The sequence below is a fragment of the Rhinolophus ferrumequinum genome, chromosome 21 (assembly GCF_004115265.2).
Source record: "Rhinolophus ferrumequinum isolate MPI-CBG mRhiFer1 chromosome 21, mRhiFer1_v1.p, whole genome shotgun sequence".
Taxonomy (NCBI): Eukaryota; Metazoa; Chordata; class Mammalia; order Chiroptera; family Rhinolophidae; genus Rhinolophus; species Rhinolophus ferrumequinum.
This window is the reverse complement of record NC_046304.1, coordinates 49846363-49863268: the sequence shown is the minus strand read 5'-3', so window position 1 is coordinate 49863268 and position 16906 is coordinate 49846363. Positions and strand designations below refer to the sequence as shown.

At 42.8% G+C, this 16906-nt stretch overlaps 1 protein-coding gene across 3 annotated transcripts in view; it reads right to left on the bottom strand.

The window, feature by feature from the left end:
- Window positions 1-5929, bottom strand: part of RAB37 (RAB37, member RAS oncogene family) — a 58830-nt gene extending 52901 nt beyond the window's left edge. For 2 of the 3 annotated variants that reach the window (XR_004421310.1, XM_033090378.1), the window contains exon 1: window positions 5017-5928. Coding sequence is in view for 2 of the 3 variants with exons in the window: in XM_033090378.1 (XP_032946269.1) it covers window positions 5017-5088 (72 nt within the window). In the remaining variant the exon portion in view is untranslated. Of the gene's footprint in view, window positions 1-5016 lie in introns of all 3 variants that reach the window. The other variant, XM_033090380.1, reaches the window with a different exon arrangement.
- Between the last annotated feature and the right edge of the window lie 10977 nt (window positions 5930-16906).

Genomic DNA, 16906 nt, shown 5'->3' with positions numbered 1-16906 from the left:
CAACACTAGTGAGTTTCAGATATTTTCTCACGAAATGTCCCGGGGACTCTAAGTTAGAGGGAAAAATGCCTTAAGCCTGAAGAGTTAGGAAAATGACTGAGACGTTGGACTGAGTCACCATCATTTCCTGCTAAGGTTGTTGAAAAGAACCAGCCAGCACCACTCCCCACGACAGCTGCCTGCCTTGGGACCTGGGCGGGACCCACAAGTCAGCAATCATCAGTGAGGTAACTCACACTTCATTTATTTATCAGAAAGTCTCCAGAGCGAGCAAGAGAGGAAAACAAGCTATTGGAAACACTCTTGGCTTCTTGTTTGTTCCTGAGCTGAGGATGGAAATCTGGCAAGAAGTGGAGCTGTTGCTGCTATTTTGGTTTTACGTACTTTTTTCTTTAAAAAACAAACCACTTACTACCTGAGGTATGACAGGCTCACTTTGAAAGTCAAATCTCTTTATCTATAGCGTTTGGATTTCCTGTGGAATTGTTTTTTTTGAGCACAAATTTGTGTTCCATTAACATTGTTTAATTGAAAAAAAAAACAACAAAAGCACATGAAGCATTTTTTGAAGGATAAAGAATAGTAGAGGAAGACAGAATAGCGCATATGCACCTTTGCTGGTTGATTTGTTTTTCCCTGGTACAATTTTCTGGTAGGGAAGAAAAATGTCGTTAAATCCAGAGGCTTCCCTAGGATCATTGGGTGATAGCCCTGAGGGGGAGGGCAGTTGGCTGTTGTGTGGAACTGTCTCATCTAGATATTTAGTCTTCATCAGAGGCCATGGGAGAGAAAGGATCTGGCCTCAAATTGAGGTCAGAAGTGACCGTTTCTTCCTCGGTTATTTCATTGTATCTTCCTGTGCTTTCCTTAGGGCACTTCTGAGACTACACACAATATTATAGCAATTTGTGCGTCTTATAGGCCATGAGCTTATTGAAGGTGGAAGCCAGTTTTTTGTTTGTTTGTTTGTTTCATGTGTGTGGGTTCTCTATAATGCCCAGCATAGTTTCCTACACTTTGGAAATGCTCGATACATGGTTGCTGAAGGACGAGATGCATCACGTGGACTTGCGAGGGAAATAAAAATCACAAGATGAGCAGAGAGAAGTGAAGGACAAACACACGGGAGGAAGGAGATACTAGAGACGACCTGCTTGACTTTCTCACCTAGAAGAGGTGTGAGAGCTGCGTCAGAGGGAATGGAAGTTGCTTGTAGGGACAGAGACCTTTGGTCCTTATCTCCCCAATAATTCCATCTTTGCAAGGACCTTGTTTGCAAGGACCAAGTCCTGGAGGAGTGGATGGACAGTCCGCATCTCTCTGTCCCCCTGGTTGCCGGTCTTTCTGAGATGCTATGGAGGGGACTGACTCAGGAATGGCTCAGTAATGGCTCGGCCCTCTTGGAACAAGATTGGCAAGTGGGTGTTCATCAGAGCACTGATGATGGTGAATTTGAAATTAAGCTCTTGAACTGAAGTCCCCTTGTCCTGATTCACTAGCCTCTGGGGCAAAATCTGCCCCCTCTCTGTGCTTCGTGTTCCCAGAGCTCACGGCCAGACCCTGGCGTAGCAAGAACCCCACCCAAGGGCTGTTTCTGAGCCTCTAACTCACATCGCTGCCCTTAATGGCCCTCAAGACTGTGCTGGTAGCAAGAGAAGGCTGGGAGATCGCTGAGGGTAAGAGCAGCAAGGTTGGTCACGTGTTTTCAATGATTTAGTTGCATAAAACATTCAAATTTGTGAGCACAACAGCAACCGTATTGAAAAACTCCAAGCACGTGATGGATGAAGTCTGGATTTCCCAGCAGTTCCCAGCTTCCAGCTCACACTCCAGCAACATTCTAAGATATACTCAGGCTCATTTGGTCAGCTTCCAACTCTTGGGACTAGCTAAGAAGCAAGTGCCATCCAAGGCTGATGAGCTGTGGCAAATGTTTTTCATATAACTGACTTTTCCCAAGAGGTTTCATTGCACTGCATAGTTCCTCTCCCAGAGGAAAGAAATATTCAAATCGTGAAATCAGGGTTGGGATGTTTCCATAGAAGTCATGATTTTTGAATAGGAGGGTGTGTGAGCTTAATCCTCTGTGGCCGTGCCTGTGAAGTATGTGAGTGTGTGTGTTTCTGTGTATGCAGCTACTGCTCTTTCTTACAAAGCTTCATCAGTTTAGGTGAGACCCAATGTGACACTTATTGAAGCTGCTCTGGAGCCCAAGCTGTGTGCTCTAATGACAACCACCATTTTTAAATGCTTCCTATATGCCAGAGAGCAAACCAACACATAAATAATATTATATTATCTAACATCTTCACGCAAAAAACAATGAGCCACAGTTGGTTGGGGCACGTCCTCTCAACCACAAGGTTGCCGGTCCGACTCCCACAAGGGATGGTGGGCTGCGCCCCCTGCAACTAGCAACGGCAACTGGACCTGGAGCTGAGCTGCGCCCTCCACAACTAAGACTGAAAGGACAACAACTTGAAGCTGAACGGCGCCCTCCACAACTAAGATAGAAAGGACAACAACTTGACTTGGAAAAAAAGTCCTGGAAGTACACACTGTTCCCCAATAAAGTCCTGTTCCCCTTCCCCAATAAAAAAATCTTTAAAACAAAACAAAACAAAAAAACAATGAGCCGGTATTATTATTCCTATTTTATAGATAAGTAAAGTAAGGCTCCCAGATGTTCAAAGTCACATCAAGGTCTGCTTGATTGCAAGCCTGGGGTTTCTTTCTGCCACACGACAATTCCCTTCCCTGGCAAATTTCTAGGATTATCTGACATAAAAACTGACTTCACTGTCAAAACACTAAATCATACCCCCACCCCACTCCCCATAATGGGAACTTCTGGGGAGGGGAAGGGGAGAATGTGTGGACGGTTTCTGGGAAGGTGGCAAGGTTCTATCTTTTTATTTTGGTAGTGGTTGCACAGTGGTGCTCACGTTGCAATAATCCATCAGGGTGTACACATATGATTTGGGCTTTTCTTGCATTTGTTGTACTTCAATAAAAAAATTTACTTGAAAAAATCCTTTTTCTTAGCAACTAATCTTAGAGGGAAGCCTGCATCTCATGGCCCATGTGTTTGAGTGAACTGGCAGGAATTCCTTGATATATAGCACTTAAAAATGAGACAAATATATTGATTCCCTGGCCATTTACAAATAAATTTTAAGTGGATCACAATAAAAAGTGATGTGCAATAATAAAATAATATTAGGAGGAGGTGATCAGCATTAAATGGGAAGGAAAACTTTGTAAACACATATGTCGCTCTCTTGGGTACCACAAAAGGTTTAAGCCAGCTTCTGCTCTCAGCACGCTCACAACCAAGCTGAAAAGACCAAGTGTGTATTAGCAGTAAGTAGATACTTGTCTTCAACTATAGTAGAACTTGTAGGAACAAGCTCTCTCCCAATTTGGTGGTCAATAAACCCAAAGGAAGTGAAAGTTCTCAGGGGCCACGTCCTACATTTCATGTGTTGGTAATTGAAGTGGGAAAGACCACACTTGTTCAATAGTTGGAAAACTTTGACCTCCAGATCTTAAATCTTTCATAAGGAATATTTCTATCTTTATACGATGGTTTAAACTTGGAGAGGCCCATATATCTAGTCACCAGGATGCTTTTGTAATTGATTTGTAATTATGTTCCTTTTTCTTGCATGCACTTTCTACTGAGGCTAGATTCACAACCTCAAAAAACACAGATCTAATAGTAGTTTACTTCAAACTGCAATGGTTTTAAAACTTCCAGACTGGGGCAGTTGTTACAAAATTTTCTCCTCTTCTATAACCTAGGGGTTCAGAGATCTGGAGAAGTCACATGGACTCTTCAAATCTACAGGCCTGCTTCCTCCAATAGTCAATTTTCCTTCATTTGTGCCAGAAATAGCCAACAGGACATAGGGCCATGCATCTGAAACTTTAATGTGCATATTTATTTCCTAGGAATCTTGTTAAAAAGCAGATTCAGGTGCAGCAGATCTGGGGTGGAGCCTGAGATTTCACTTTTCTAACAAGTTCCCAGGTAAAGCTAATGCTGCTGGTCTATGGACCACACTTGCGTAGAGAAAAGAATATTAGACTTGGAGTCATAATTCCTGGCTTTTAGTACTAACTCTGCCATTTTCTACTTTATTTTCTTGAACAAGTCACTTTGCTTCTCTGGACTTCAGTTTTCTCAAATATAAACTGTGTAATATGGGAGAAGGGTGAATCAATTATTTCAAAGTTTGCATCCATGGAATTTTCAGAGTGATATTTTGATTAACAAACAAAACCCAAACCTCCAAGTATAACATAATGCACAGCCTCTCAGGCGACGAACAAATAAACTGATATTAGCAAAGGAGAAAATAGGAGGGCTAAATAAAAAGGGCAGAGAAAGGGATGAGGAGCCCTGATGACTTCTTATGGCAAATATTAGGTTCTGATTCTTTCAAAGCAATGGATTTTGGATTAAAAGTGAGAACTTTGAAATAAGCAAACCCTTTCAGGAGGCTATGAGTGAATCAAGGCTGGAGGGCAGCTTTCTGGAGTCACAAGGGAGTCTCATGGGAAAACAACAGTTTATTTCTGCTGCAAAGCATTTCGATGTCTAATTTTAGCTCACTTGGCCAGGAATTCAGGTCTTTGCCCACAACTACCAGACCTCATGGGGTTGGAGCTTGGATGGGAGGACAAACACAGCCTCCCACAGGGCTACACAGGCGTTTAAATGGATGAGAGGCAGAAGGGAGGGAATGAGAACGGGACACAGGTGATTTAAGTGCATGAACGAAGCTCCTGACGATCTGAGCCTCTGGCGGTGGCCCCTCCCCAAGGACTCACGCATCTCTGTTTTGAGCCCCAAACAGGATCAAATAGAAAGAGTTCCCCAGGCTAACAGATATGGACCAGTTTCTTTTTAAGTCCCGAAGCCGCATCAGGGGGAGGAAGAGAACTCCTGGTGACGGACGGTGTCCCCTCCCAGAATTGGGATGGGGGCGGAGGACTGGAGGAGATTCTTACCTTATACAGGACGTGGTCATTGAACTCAGGGCCAGCTCCTCCCTGGTAGGAGTCGAATCTCTGCAGGTCCATGCCGGGCTTGGAGCTCGCTGCTTCCCGTTCGCCCAGCGTTCTGCGTCAGCGCTCCGAGAAGCGCGGTCCTGGCTCTGCTGGGTGCGGCAGGCTCGGGTCTAAGCCCCGCCGGCCGGGCCGCATCCGAGTTCAGCACTGGACAGCTCCCGCAGCGGCTGCGGCGCGGCACCTGAAGCTCCGGCCGCGGCTCCCCTTTGCGACCGCGGCGTTTCAGCACCGGGAACAGCGATACCAGAGTTCGGAGATCCTGACCGCTCTGAATCCCGTCTCGTGACTCAAGGATGCTGGGAGGGACGCAAGATTTCAGTCGAGCCTGACAGTGGTTCATTCGTTACTGAATCCCATTCAGTTACCGGCCTCCGGAGGCTCCGCGACCTGGCTGCGTTCTCAGGGCATTGCGGTCCCGGGAGCTCTCGGTTCCTGATTTTCAGTGAACAGACTTCTCCGTCACACAACGTGCAACGTAGAACAGCTCTCCTCCCGCGTTTGTAGAGGCGAAGTCCTGCGGCGCTGGCACCGTTTCTCTTTTCTCCCTGGACAGTTCTCTTCAGTATGTATGAGACAAATAGCAGTTTCAAGCCTGAGATTGATAGATGATGGGCTTTAGGGGTCCCTGAAGTCTCTGAAATATTTTGCAAAATTCTGCTTAACTGCATTTTCCTTGGGAGAGGGCCTTGAGCTTAAACTACACTCTCTAGGATGTATACGACCCCAAAAAGTTAGGAACAACTGGCTTGGGAGAGACAGAATGATGTTGGTTAAGAGCACAAGCTCCACAGATCAAATCTTGGCTTTGAAAACTATCAGTTGTGTAACCTTGGGCAAGTTTCTTAACCTCCCGTAAGTGTCCACAAAATGGAGATAATAATTATACCTACCTCGTGGTGTTGTTCTGAGGATTTAATGAGTTAATTCATGTAAAAACCTAGAGCAGTGTCTGACATGGATTAAGGAACTCCAAACAATGTTAGCTATTGTTCTCTTTGGGCAAGGGGCTGGGGAGATCTGGCTACCTCCCCTAAACACCAGAGTCCTGCTGCTGGAATTCTGATTTACAGAGTTGCATCACACCTGAACTAGATGAGCATGAGGCTGACCACCACCGGAACTGGGGGCTGCGACTGTGGCCTCAGAGATTTTCCTCATATGATGACCATGGTAGGTGGCTACCTCACTAGACACAAGTCCTACCACCACTGACCACTGGAGTCAATCTTAATAGGGAGGGAAAGAGCCAGGCCTAGGATTTAAAGCAGGGGTGTCCAAACTTTTTTCAACGTTTTTCACCAAGGGCCATATGCGGTGAAATACACAAACAGCCGGGCCACTCACTCGAGGTGAAGTACGTATTGCCTCACCTGGTTTATTTAAGTAAACTAAATATATTTTTGGAATTTGCTGCAGGCCAATTAAAAATGGATTGCAGGCCACAGCTGGCCCGCGGCTGCAGTTTGGACACCCCTGGTTTAAAGGGTGGATTTCACTCCTGAGTTTCAATTGCTTTTTGGCTGGGTGACCTTAACCAAATCACTTGCCTTTTCTGGAATTTCTTACTCATTTGTAAAATAGGTAGAGCAATGTGTGTCTACCTCACTGGTTTTTCTGAAGAGTAAATGAGACGATTATGTGACAATATTTTTTCTTTTGAACTGTAAAGCAAGTTTCATTTATAAATTGTTATTACTATATTCTCCATGCTATAGATACATGGTAAATACTGATGAAATGAACAAAACCAGGGAAACGTTTGTGCAGTTGTGTGCAGGACATTTTCTCTAGGTCTACAGTTGGGGTTCTTAACCTGAGGTGATTAGATAGACTTTAGGGAAACTGTGAAACATTGAAAACAGTATCAAGGGTTTTGCCTGTGTGCATTACTTTCTGGGGGAGAAGTCCCATAGATATCATTACATTTTCAAAGTTGTCTATTCAAAGAAAGTTAAGGACCAACAGCTTAGGAGAAACTCTCATCATAACTTTCTCCTGAGCTTCCTCACCATTCCTGACTGTTGTAGATAAAAAGGTTCCAGAGGACAGCGGTTGCTTTGCCTGGGACCTAATATTTCTGGAAGGGTCTCCACTTCTCAGGGTGTGTTTCCAAGATCTGAAGATTCAGAAATGTGTTTTCATTTGTTTCACTGAGGGTTATGAAGAGCACATGGCAAAGATCTGAACCAATCTGGAGTTGATGATGAAAGAATTCCCTGAGAAATGACGTGTAAGCTGAGATCTGGAGGAAGAGTGGGCGTCTGTCGGGTGAACGGAGTGGTGGTGGTGTGACTCCAGGCAAAGCAATCAGGACATGCAAAAGCTATATGGTGGTAAGTCTGTCTGGAGTCCAAAGAGGGAAGAGAGGAGGATGATGGGAGAAAAGTCTAGAGAGATAGGTAAGAACCAGATCATGTGGGTCACGTGAAGAGTTTTGGACTTTGTTCTAAGAGCAGTGTGAAGCCACTAATGGACTTTCAATGGGGAAGTGATATGACAAGATGTGGGTTTTAAAGGTACCGTTCTGGTTGCTGTGTGGAGTAACAGCCAGGAATAATGTGTGCATCTTTTTCTTATTGATTTTTAAAATCTCTTTATATATTAAGGACATGAATCCTTTATGTCATAAATACTGCATTATTTTCTGTAGATTGCTTTTCAAAGATCAACTTTGTGCTTTTATTATACTGTATTAAAGTTTTTAATCTTTAAGTGTGGGCTGAGTATGAGCAGGCATTAGTTAGGCAGAGGATATCAGAAGGTACATTGTTGAGAAAACAAGTAAAGGAAAATAGACATTCTTTAGAAAATGTGTCATTAAATTGTGACCTAGTCGTCAGTAGTGTTGGTTAATGTGGGGTTCAGTTACAGCTTCCCCTTTATATTTGTGGTTTATAATCCACATTTTTATATTAACAGTAGGTTACGTCCTCCCTGAGAAATTAATCTCTCTCAGCATCTCCTGATATGTGGAATTCATAGAGCACTCATTTCCATTTTAATATAGAAGATTTCAGTCCTTTGTCTGGGAATAACAATCAGTTGTGGTGGGTTCCATTTCCGTACCTGTCATGATGGGAACTGACCAGGTTAAAGACCTTTTCCCCCCCATTTCATCTTGAAAAGTTTAATCAAATTAATAAATGAATATAGTCAAAAAATGAAATGCTATAGAAGGGCTTATATATCCCTTTTCTCCCCACTTCTCACCCTTCTCCTTGAAGGCAACTTCTTCTCAGCTGCTTCTGTTTTTAGTTCCTATAATGCCTTTTTTGTTTGTTTGTTTATCAACTACAAACACTTTCTGTTGAGTCATACCCCTCTATTTCCTCTGCTCATTCTTCTTGATATAGTTAAACCACTATTTTCTGCTCTTTCATTAGTCAACTCTACAATTTCATGTAACAGAATTAAACCTCCATTTCTTGCTTCATTAGTCACAGACGTATCTTTTTAGTTCCCAATACGTGAGATGAAAGATTAGTGCCCCCATCCTTCCTTTGACTTCACTTCCCCTTTCATTTCCAACCTCCAGCAGATATACTTTTAAAAATTAACCTTTTTATTTTAGAATTACTTTACGTTCACAGAAGAGTTACACGAATAATGCAGAGAGTTCTTGCCCTATAGGACTTGATTTCCCTGCTCCAATCTGACTGATTGCTTCCTGGGACTGCCACATAGCTGTAACCCTGCTGTTTTTCTTTAGTTTTATTCCTGTGTGGGTTTGGTATTTCCCATGGTTCATGCGTTCCTCTTTCTTGGTTTACTCCCTCATGAACTTGGTTTACTTTCCTTGGTTTACTCCTCATGAAGAAGCATTTGAGGAAGTTACTCTAGAATGTACACAAATAGCTTCTTAAGAAAGGGGGGTGGGAAGTCCACTTTCTGAGGCTTTGCATATCTGCAAATGTGTTTGTTCTACTCTTACTCAATTTCAGCTGGATTTGGAATTCCAGGTTGAAGACGATTTCCCCCAATTTAGAAGACATGACTTCACTGTCTTTCAGTACGTCAACAGGAGTTAGTACTGCTAATTGGAAGTGTTGCTGACCGGAAGTCTGTTCCCAAACTAAGTCCTCAGCTTTGGGAATGGCCCGTTTTATTGTTTATTTTTCTTTGGCAGCTTTTAGGATGTTGTCTTGACCCATGGTTTTCTGAAGTTTCACATTCATTTATTTAATTGTATACCTTTTTATATTTATTGTGCTGGGTAGACCCTTTCAGTTTGAAGATGCATGTCTACTTTTCTCTCTGGAAAATTCTCTTGATTTAACTTTTTTTCTCCCCTTAATTATTACTTTTTTTTTCTCTGAAGTTCCTAGGTAGTGAGATGTTGCATTCCTTCGATGGTTCCTTTTGGTATTTAAAAACAAAAAATGTCATATTTTACATCTTTGTGTCTTTGTTTTATGAACTAGGATATTTCCTCAACCTCACCTTCAAATCTTTACGATGCATTTAAAAGTTTTAGTAACCTTCCGTTCAATTTCCAAGAATTATTTTTTTGTTCTCAATTAAAATGTTTAATTATGGTAAAATACACATACCATGAAATTTATCATCTTAATGTTTAAGTGTACAGTTCGTTAGTGTTAATTACATTCACATTGTTGTACAACCAATCTCTAGAACTCTACTCATCTTGCAAAACTGCAAGTCTATACACGTTAAACAACAACTCCCCATTCGTCTTCTGGTAACCACCATTCTACTTTCATTTACTCTGATTTTGACTACTGTGGATAACTTATATAAGTGGAATCCCACGTTATTTGTTTTTTTGGGACCGGTTGATTTCATTCAGCATAATGTCCTCGAGGTTCATCTATATTGTAGCATGTGTCAGAATTGCCTTTCTTTTAAAGACTGAATAATAATTCATTGTATGGATGGACCACTTTTTATTCGTCCATTGATGGGCACTTGGGTGGCTTCCACCTTTTGGCTACTGTGAATAATGCTGCTGTGAACAAGGCCAATATACAAATATCTCTTCGAGAGCTTGCTTTTAGTTCTTCTTGCATATATCCCCAGAAGTGAAATTGCTGAGTCATATGGTAATTCTGTTTTTAATTTTTTAAGAAACAACCATGCTGAATTTCTTTTTATACCTTTGTTTTATGGATGTACAGTTGACCCTTGAACAACATGTGTCTGAACTGCAAAGGGCCACTTATACACAGATTTAAAAAAAGAAACATACAATTGTCCCTCTGTATCACAAGGTTTTGTACCCACAGATTCAACCAACTGTGGATCGAAAACAGTATTTTCCATCTGTGGTTGGGAATCCACGGATGCGGAGGGCCAGCTGTATGCATTGTTCTGTGCCATTTTATATACAGGACTTGAGCATCCTTGGATTTTGGTATCTCTGGGGAGTCCCGGAACTAATCCCCCATGGATGCTGAGGGATGACTGTAGTTAAATTTTTTGGAGAGTCGAAAATTATATGCAGATTTTCAACTGTGCAGAGGTTGGCACTCTTAACCCTCATGTTTGTTGTCCGAGGACCAACTGTAGTATCATCTCAGATCTGTCTACTTAAAAATTTCTCTCTTGTTCTTCAAATGATCTCCGCTTTGATTAGAGTCAGCTTTGCTATTTATTTTGGTTTTCTTTTTCATGTTGCTGATTTTAAAAATGTCTACAGATTCTTGGTTGCTTTCATGTTTAAGAATGAGGCATTACAAAGGCTAGCTGAGATCTCTGGATGTGGGCAGGATTTGTAGTGGGTTAAACTTTTGGGTGAGTGGTCAGGGAGTCTGCTGGTAATCTGGGGAAACCCTAAAGCTACAGTGATCTGGACTTTATTCTGGAAGTATCAACACCTATGTAATTGTCTTAGGTGTCCTTGACCTCACTTTTAAAAATTAACATTTATTGAGCATATACTATGTGCCAGATACTGTGCTAAATGTTTTATACATTATCTCATTAATCTCAAATAATTCTATGAGATAGTTATTATTGTATCCATTTTACAGAAGTGAAATCTGAGGCTTCAAGAGTTTCAAAAAGCGTATGTAGCTAGTTGGAATCTGAAGCCGGAATACGTGTCTTCAGATTTTGTACTCGTAATGAACATACTATTTTGATTCTAAAATTTTGAGTTGAATCTCATGGGAATTAAATGGCAGTTTCATTTTGGGTCCCTAAGGAAATAATCTCTAAGCCATAATAAAACAGGTGAAATAGGAGAACTGCTGAGTTGAATAGATTTGAAGAAAATATCCAGAATAAGCTCTATGAGGGTTTAATGCTGCAAAAAGTTGTGAAATGGGAAGATGGGATAGCCTTTCTTGCATTAATGACCCAGCAACATCTCTCCTCTAGTGGAGGGCTTGGCGCTGCTCCCATAGCCAGGCTCTGGGCTCTTGGCACGGGTGAGAAGTACACTGCAGGGAAGGAGCAGTCTGTTCTGCAGCCACCTGCACCCCTCCCCCACAGCTCTCCCGGATACCAGACTTCTGTTGCCTTGTCACCTCTTAGTGTCTTTAATGGGTGCTTTCTGGGAGATACAAAGATGAATAATGAACACACAAACTTTTACAATGACACCATGTGCCAGATTCTTTGGCATGCATTATCTAATTTAAGCTTACCCAAGAATCCTCTGGAGGAGGTGCCTCTTCTTCCCTTGGGAGCAAGGTTCAGGGACCTTCATTTAGTCCTGAGATCACGCAGATGGCAGATAGAGCTGAACTTCGGGCCCCAGCAGTGTGGCCCCACGTTGATATGCTTTCCAGGTCCTGCAGCTGCCTCGTTTGCATTGAAACATCCACCCAGAATTGTACGCTTCAGGAAAAAACGGCGGAGATTCATTCAGTGCTTTTAGCTCCATTGCTGGAAAAACTCCCTGGCATAAGGACTTTTGCCAACCTTTCCCGCCACTCAGTCAGGGTCACGGGGAGGAGAGGCTAAGAGGTCTGCCTCTCCAGAGGTACAGAAGCTCCTAGTGATGTTACCACCTCTGTGCCAACACCCCCATTCCTGGCACATGCATGGGAATACCACAAAGCACAGCGCATGTTCCAGGGCTTCTCTGACCTGGAACCTGGGGCAGTGTGATGGCCCCCCCGGCTAGGACTCCACGAGCTCGTGGTCCTTCCGGTGGTCATCAGGACTGGAGCTCTCTCCTGTCTCACACACAGGCTAGCAGCTGCAGAGCCCAGGACACCCCGCGCCTCCAGGCAGGCTCCTCGACTGAGCTCCAAGTTCTTTGCAACTCACTGTCTCCTTGTGGACTTCTGTCCCCAGCAGCGTCTCAGAAGCTGGCAACTGTGCTATTGGAGAACTGCCAAGTTCAGCAGATCTGGGAAATGGGCTTCTTTTGCCCAATATTCACGGGAGCTCAGACAAAACGATAAAGCCAGTGTATCTGCGCTTCTCTTAGCCGCTCTTTCTTCTCTGTCTTCTCACTTAGCCCCCTTTTCACACAAGGAATAGCTATCATTTGCATCTTACTTTGATTTTAAGCGACCATATCATTGTTTGGGAAGGTGTTTGCTCTTTGGGCTTCATACTTGACTGCGAGTATTAAAAAATGATTTTTTCCATAGTCAGCAGCAGGTGTGTGTACAGGCATGTGTGTGTATATCTCTGTGTGGGAGGCATCATATTTTTGAGGGCCTTTCTTTGCTGAAACCACATCCCATTTAGCCATGACCCTCTTCCAGGCAGGTCCTCTTACCCAGCTGGCCACCCGCTTGCTGGGACCAGTGGATTCAATTTCAGGTATTTTCCAGAACAGGCAGAAGGTACTCCGGGCTCCTTCGTGCTATCCTTTGTGATTTTCCTCCTTGGGGCACACAACTAAGTATCAGAACTGGTAATTGGAGAATTCAATCCCTCATTCCAAGAACTGATAATGCAAGGATGTCAAGTCATTTATTTGTCTATTAACCTAAATTTTCTTTAAATTGGACCTTAGGCTGCAGAGAATCAGGATAATCAAAATAACTGAATTGTTACACACTCATCATTTGTCCATGAATAGTTTTGCTTGCTTTCATTCATTCATTCGTTCATTCATTCATTCATTCATTCATTCATTCAAATGTAGTAAGAACCTATAAACCCAAAGCAAAAGCAATGACCTTGACAAAAACAGAAGGCTATCTATTGTTTCCCTCTCCACACTCTTTTGAAGAAGAAAAGGTGGTATTCTTCAGTAGAATGCAAATATGGAAAGGATTGCTAGTTAACCCCTAAATATATACTCTTTTACAGTAACAGAAATGTCAGTTGGACATATGGCTGGGAAGTTAAAAACCACGTTTCCCAGCCTTCCTTGCAGCTAGGTATGGTCACATAACTACGAGTAAGTTCTGGCCAAGGGGATGTGTGAGCAAAAGCCATGCCTATAACTTCTGAATCATGCCCTTAAGAAGAAAGGAGCAACTCCCCTTCCCTTCTTCTCTTCCTCTTACTGGAACGTGAAGGTGGTGGTGGAAACTGGAGCAGCCATCTTTGACCTTGAGATGGAAGCCAGGTGCTGAGGATCGTAAAGCTACAGGCTAGAAGGAACCTGAGGCCCGTGGAGCTGCCGTATCAGCCTTGCACTGCCTGCCCTTGGATGTTAGAGGAAAGATAAATGCATTTCTATCTTGTGTTTGCCATAGTTATGTGGCTTTTAATACAACAGATGAATGGGTATTTTAACTAATCTAGTTGTTATGTGTATAAAGAGTAAACACTCCACCAGGTGGTCAAAAGAACAAAGGAGTAGAGAAGGATGGGAGAAAAATACTTGCCTGAATGATATAAAGACAGGGGTGTGGGGAAGGAGGGGACGGGACCGGGTTTAGCGTGAGGCAAGAGAGATGCTTAGGGACCGTCACTCTCAGAATCATCCAAGCTTTACATTTTGTGCCCTAGTTGCCTCTTTTGTAGTCTCGATCGTGGGAAGGAAAGGAGACGGGTAATAGAAGGATAGAAACTGAAGAAGAAGAGGGATGGTGGTAACACAGAAAGTGAGGCGAGAGTGGGGAGGAGGTTGAGTGGAGAGGAATTATGGGAGAAGAAAGGGAGAGAGGAAAGGGAAAAGAAAAGACGAAGGTTAATGATTCAAGTTAACCATTCAACATGGAAAGTTTTTAATTCAGAGAGAATATTCCTTTACACCCTGTATTTTAGAATTGAGAGCAGATGGAAGGTTTAAAACTCAGGCATAGACAGGGAGAACAATACTGTACTCAAAAATACCTAAAAATCAGGCATAGACAGGGAGAATGTGACAGAGGACAGGGATGTGTGACAGTCAGGTAAGTGTCAGCCACACAATACCCCACAACCATATTTGAAGTGAGGTTTCTATGCAATGTCTATGGCTGAACTAGAGGGAAAATCTATTTCCAAGACAAGCTCTGAGGATGGGACTTTTGTCCCATGCTTTTCCCATTTCCAAGAGGCCAATACAGGGGGTAGAGCTATTTTGTCCCATCCTATCAGCTATGGCACCTAGTCTTCTAGGTGAGCAATGGCTGTGAGACACACTAAGTAACATCAGCCTGGACTCATCTGAAAAGTCTAGCACTGCCTAGACCGTTATATATCCAGTGATTCCATGATCTCATTGCCTGCCCCACAGTTTTCCTATAGGCACGAGGCATGGAGAAGGGGAGATCCAGACCTCAGAAAGGAGTCATAGGGATAGAGGGCAGCTGATTGGATATTGCAGTTGTCTGGAATTGCTGTTTGGTCCAATACTAACGGGTGTGCATGAAAACATAATTCAAATAGGGCTTTGTTTCCTTCAGAGCGCTGGGAGAGCGTCTCGGTAGAATGGAGGCAGATGGGCAGTAGATATAGGAGAGGCCATCTTTCTTTGGGTAAGGCCCCCTATGTAGAGTGTTCCCGGCCGTGGGGGTCAGGTAGGGCAGAATCTGCAGTGAGGGTTTAGAAGCCAGGGAGGTGCTGGAAGACCCAGAGTCCCAACGCTCATTTATGGAAACACTTCCTGATCCTGTTTTGGGATCTTGTTCGGGTCTCCCTGGGGCAATAGCCCATCCAAGGGACCATGAGCAAGATCCATAGGAAATAGTGGAAAGAAGGAATACCTGAGTCTGGGATGGGTTAGGAAGGAGCCAAGGATCACCTACTACTCTTAGCAAGCACACCCAATATGTCACCCTGGACTTGCCGTGGACAGACCAGAATTCCAGTCTTTGCTTTGCCTCCAGCTTACCTGGGCAAGACATGTCATTTCTCTTCTGAATCTCAGTCTCCCCATTTTTCAAATAGGATTTGGGGTGGGGTGAGAAAGATATTTACAATACATCTTATATTTGTAACATCTTTATAGTTCATGTTCATCATCATTTTCACTCCTCCTAACATCAAAGGAGACACATATTATTGGTCCCATTTAATAGATGGCTAGTAAAAGTCGTTAGTATGTGCACTGAGGTCTCTTTCCACTCTAAGATCCTTCCAGTAGTAAAGCTCTGTGATTCTCCCACCACTGTGTAACAGAGTGTTCTTGAACACCCACTGTGTGCAGGGAACTGGGCTGCAAAGGGGCTTCTATATGGCATAGAGTCATTTGTCTGCTTCCCCCACTAGACTGTTCACTCCTTGAGAGAAACACACATGCCAGCTTCTTCTTTGCCTCTCTCAAAACACCCAGAACTGTGCCTTATCCTCTGGAGAAAGATGCAATGTCAAGCCACAGGAAACAAGCACTCTTGGTATGTGTTCAGAATTCACTCTGGACCCAGAGCTTGGCTTGTGCTGTAGAGAAGGCTTCTCAGGCATTTTTGTTTATCACGGAAGCAGTAGCTTTTGTTTACCCTCTTATCTCCAGAGATGCTTTCAGCCTCGTGAGACGCAGTCATCAATCAACATTTACTCTCCAGATACTACCCTGTGCCAGACACAACAGGATGCACTTTATCAGCCTCTTAATTTAGTTTATGTTTCAGGTAGAAGCCAGACAAGGAAGATCACCCCCATCTATCAGTTCCTGCCTCTGCTTCTTTTTGGAAAAACAACTCTCAATTCAAAAATCAGTGTAGTTGAGGATCATTTTCCTGGCGGTGGAAGGAGGCTAAAATATCAGCTGGTCCAAGAAAAACAGCCATGATGGAAAAAGGGGACAGTTTGTTTAATAGAATTTCAATTTCAGAAAAATAACATACATTCGGGGAAGTATTGTTAACAGAACGTTAGCAGTAACGTAGTGAAATTGTGATGATTTTTATTTTCTCAGTCTTCTGGATTTTGCAAAATTTCTATAGCGCATATACATTATATTTAAACCTGGAAACAAAAATTAGAAAAAAAAAAAGAAATTCTCTTTCTTAAACTGGGTGGGGACACACAGGTGTGCATTTCATTATTATTCTTTATCATTTACTTAGAGGTCATATATACTCTTTGCATAAAATGCTTAACAGTCTAATTTTTTTTTTTCAGTTGCAGAACCTCTTGTTTAGTAAAATTTTATCTGGAAGCTGTCTTCATTGAAGCGGCGTTTCCCTGGAGGCCATGCTAACATGTATTTATCCTAAAGAATGTTTTGTGTGCACTTGAGAAGAATGTATATTCTGCTGCTGCGGGATATAATGTTCAATATGTCTGTTAGCTCCATTTGGTCAAATGTATGGCTCAAGTCCAACATTTCCTTTGTTGATTTTCTGACCGAATGACCTACCCAGCGCTTAAAGTGGGGTATGGAAGTCCTTTACTGTAATTCTATTGTTTTCTATTTTCCCCTTTATATTTTTTAGTATTTGCTTAATGTACTTAGGTCCTCCGATGTTGGGTGCATATATATTTTCAACTGTTATATCGTCTTGATAAATTGACCCTTTATCATTATATA